The sequence below is a fragment of the Cupressus sempervirens genome, chromosome 10 (genome assembly GCF_028749045.1).
Source record: "Cupressus sempervirens isolate cs-2001-9-10 chromosome 10, ASM2874904v1, whole genome shotgun sequence".
Lineage (NCBI taxonomy): Eukaryota > Viridiplantae > Streptophyta > Pinopsida > Cupressales > Cupressaceae > Cupressus > Cupressus sempervirens.
In genome coordinates, this window is record NC_143127.1 from 588,595,235 (window position 1) to 588,599,314 (window position 4,080).

Here is a 4,080-nt window from a genome sequence, read left to right on the forward strand (position 1 = left end):
TCAATATTCTCTCATACAAAGTTTCACAGCAAGAAACTAAGCCATATAGATGACTTCTCTTCGCTGTAATTAACTGTGGTTATACTTCCCTGCAAAGTTGACTTATTTCTTAATTTGCATATGGTGTCAGCACTATTTTGGAACAAACCCATAATAAAAAGAACAATAATAAGGCTGTAGGTTATACTTTAATTCTATTACACAAACCAATAACTGTGCGATTCATAACCATAGCATACACAAATGTCACACAACGACATATCATTTCAGAATGCAATGAATAAGAGAATTTATTATCGATTTTAGGTAAGATTCATTAACCCATACAATCTGATGGTCAAATTCAAGATTGCAATCTCATAATCCCAAATCAAATGTATGCAGCCTTCTCAATGTGGCGTACTGACCAACCTATCCAGGACATGATTGATTAGAAGTGCATCCTGGCCAGTTACAAATGTGCACCAGCTGCAAACTATCTGCTTTAGCAGTTGCATCGTCAATAATGTGCAAAACAAAATATACACGATGGTGTTTACGATTGTCTGCATAATATTTGCAGCAAAACTCCCGCTTACATATTGTATCGAATAAGCCTACAAAATAGCTTCCATCTTTGGCTCCTTTATGGTTGTTCCCCTAATTTCTTCTGTTTCAATCTCTGGTTTCCCCCCATTGAAGCCACTCAAGAATTCTGTTTGTGCCTTTGGTTCTTGTGTTATAACACCAAGACGAGCCACAAGTTCCTCACTTAGGTTACCCTTCTCAACAACGTATTCAAATAGCCTTCTAACCTCAATCACTCTACCTCTTTTGCCAAGATGCTCTGTTAAAATATCATAAGTCATGACATCAGGATTCTGGCCTCCATCGACCATTCTCTGAAAGAGTTCTTCAGTGTCATCGAATTTCCCCTCGGTAAGCAAATAACTGAACACTTTATTATATACGCCAACATAAGGCCTGAAGCCACTCTCCATTATTTTCCTTAACATCTTTAAGGCCTCGTCCGACTTGCTCTCCTTCAAGAATCCATCAATCAAAATATTATATGTTACTGCATTGGGCTCACAGCACCTCTTCATCATATCCTCAACCAGATAATCAATTCGTCCAGAGGTCAAATCATTCACATTCCCCTTAAAATGGCCATTCAGCAAGATATTGTAAACTGTTGTATCTGGAGCACAATTTTCATCCATATGGTCGAAAAGGAAGAGGGCACGATCTACATTGCCCTGGTCAACAAACCTACTCATGATAATTGCATATGTGGATGCATTTGGTATGACATTTTTCAATTTCATGGAATCAAAAAATTCCACACCCTCCTGATCTCGGCCCACTTTGAACAGCCCATCCAACACAGCGTTATATGATAAAACTGTGGGCTGAAGCTTCTCCGGGATAAAGTTGAAAACCTGCATGGCCTCTGAAACCCTACCCACTGCAAAATACCCTCTGATCATATTGCAAAACACTGCCTCGCTGAAATTTGAGCCGCGTTGCCTCATCTCCACATAAACCTCTGTGGCCTCATCTATGACACCACCATTGACGAAACCTTCAATGGTTGCCTCGTAAGTTTCTGGATCAAGCCCATCACACTTGTCCAGCATCTCCCTGAACAACCTCATGGACTCGTCATACTTCTCCAACTTGAAATGCAGTGCCATGAGATGGCTAAAAGTGGCAGTGCTGGGCGTCATTTCTGCAGCATAGATATCCTTGAGGATGTTCAAAGCAGCATCAATGTCAAGCTTCTCACAATGTGTGTGCACGACTGTATTGTATGTGACAATGTTGGGAACGACGCCGCACTGCGTTATGAATTTATAGAGGGACAGGACTTCTTCATGCTTGCCTGTATGTAGGAGGAGAGTCAAAATAGAAGAAGTAAGTCAATAAAATGCAGGAATGAAGAAAACAAGGTTGTGGATTATAGAATCTTGGACAAGTAAAGTCAAGTAGAGTTAAACACTGTAAATTTGGGGAAATGCTGAAATAATAGTAAGAAATGAGATACCCTAGGTAGGGTTTAGAACAAACAATTAAATGAGGGGCTTCAAACCAGTGAAATGGGATTTGTGATGTTGAGTAACATCAAAACATACATGTGTAAACAACTGATTTTAATTTAAAAAACAGAGTAAGCAATTGAGTAAAATAATTACCTGTGGCTTGAAGATGTTCGAGAACGGCGTTGCAGGTAAAGACGGTGGGACGACAGTTGGAGAACATAGCATGGCGGACGGCGAGGACGGCATCGGAAAGGTTGGCGGAGCGACAGAGGGAAAGGACACGGTTGTGGAGGTTCAAGCGTTCGCCGACTAGGGCAGAGATGGGCTCAGGGAACTTGGAGACAACGTAGGGTTCCTTGCGGACGTAGTCACGATTACGCTGCAGAGCATTTAAAGGAGGTTCCATTCGAAGCTTTCTCTTCCGCCGCCGCCTCTCTGCTGCCGCGTCCAACGCCGCCTGCGACATTACGATCTGCCGCATGCCCCTGTTAAATATCACCGAGTTTCCTCCTGCTCTGGATGTGGATGTGGAGGTCGATGTGGAGATCAAGGAATGGCTGCTTAGGGTTTTCATCAGCAGCCTTGTGTAGGACGCCATGGCTGCTCCTGCAAATATCCGAAGAGCCCTCCTAAAACCCTGCTTCTGTCAAAAACTGCTGGAAAGCTTCCGTTTTCCTATTCATAATTTTTTTGTTTTGGTTAAAATGTTACCATGGTATACTGTAGAAAATAATATTGCACATTTAAAAAAATAAGACGACCTTTTGAGTCCGTCAAGATTAAGTGAATGAAAGATTTTAATGATGAGACTCATCACTTTAGGAGACTATATGACAATATTCAAATATTTTATATATTTTTCCTTACTATTATATACCTTGATATTAAATTTGTTGATCTAATTTTGTAAAGAGGCTTATAGTTTGGATGTTAAAATAGGGAAGACATGGGCAAAGTGATATTAACTTATCAAAGGAGGAGAGGGACAATATATAGTTATAGCTATCACTCTTCTTTTATAATTATCATTTAGTAAAAGTATAATAATTATTTTGAGGTTAACTTTTGAATATATTTAAATAAGGTATTTTTTATGTTGAAGTTGTAGTTGTTTTCTTAAAAAAGTAATTATGTGATTATATAAGTATTTATTGGTTTCTGCAATGTCAAGATACTAAATTTAGAAAAGAACTATTAGAATTATCAAATTTGTTTTTATAAAGGGCATCATATAAACTTTTCAGCATGGCAGCTCAATTTTAATGAGAATTACAATAAACAAAAATAGGTAATTAAATGGTTGAAATGTGCGAACATACTAACAGAATCAAATGATATCCACATAATAAGAATATGACATTTTTTAGGAACTCTAATAGGATTTGAAGTTAATAAATCTAAAAACAGTAGGATAAGATTCTTAGTCAAAGTAGAACAAAGTGAATCAATAGACAGGAAGATTATAACAAACATATCAATATACAAATTATTCTTTATTGAATACAGAGGAGAAATAAATAAAATCAAAGGATCAAACCTTAATAGCATAAACATCAAGAATAACTTAAAGAAATTACAAAGGGCAAGCAAGACAAGGGAAGGAAAAATAGAAGGGGGGAAATTGGAAAAAAAGAGAAATCAAGATGAGGAAAAAATAGAGATAGGTCAAGAAGCTCAAAAGGAAAAGTGAGGGAGAGAAGAAGAGGCATAATATAAAAAGATAGTAATTACAGATTATTGATATTCTTTAGAAAAATACAAAAAATGCAAAGATTGCAGAACGGAGAGGGAATCAATAGAAGAGATAAAGATCAAAGTTAAAAAATTAAACATGCTTTCCCATGAAATACTGCTCCTACAGAACGACCTAGAAGACCAATATATCATAGTAGAAGCCAACCATACAAAACATAAAGGTAATGTTGTTCTAGAAATAAACTCAGAGAAGGAAACCGAAAAAAGAGGTAATATAGAAAGCAAACCATTAAAAGAAGAGATAAAAGTGGAACAAGAAGAAATAAAGTATAAAAATTAGCTAGAAACAAGGATTTGCATAGGA

The 4,080-nt window shown here is 37.3% G+C and overlaps 1 protein-coding gene across 1 annotated transcript; it reads right to left on the reverse strand.

Moving 5' to 3' along the window:
• Positions 1 to 264: 264 nt before the first annotated feature.
• On the reverse strand, positions 265 to 2,747 carry LOC149535244 (pentatricopeptide repeat-containing protein At3g49240, mitochondrial-like). Its single transcript, XM_089805479.1, has 2 exons — positions 2,175 to 2,747; positions 265 to 1,864 (listed from the first exon to the last, which is right to left on the reverse strand). Exons 1-2 carry the CDS (start codon positions 2,617 to 2,619, stop codon positions 597 to 599), a joined length of 1,713 nt encoding a protein of 570 aa, XP_089661605.1. The 5' UTR covers positions 2,620 to 2,747; the 3' UTR covers positions 265 to 596.
• Between the last annotated feature and the right edge of the window lie 1,333 nt (positions 2,748 to 4,080).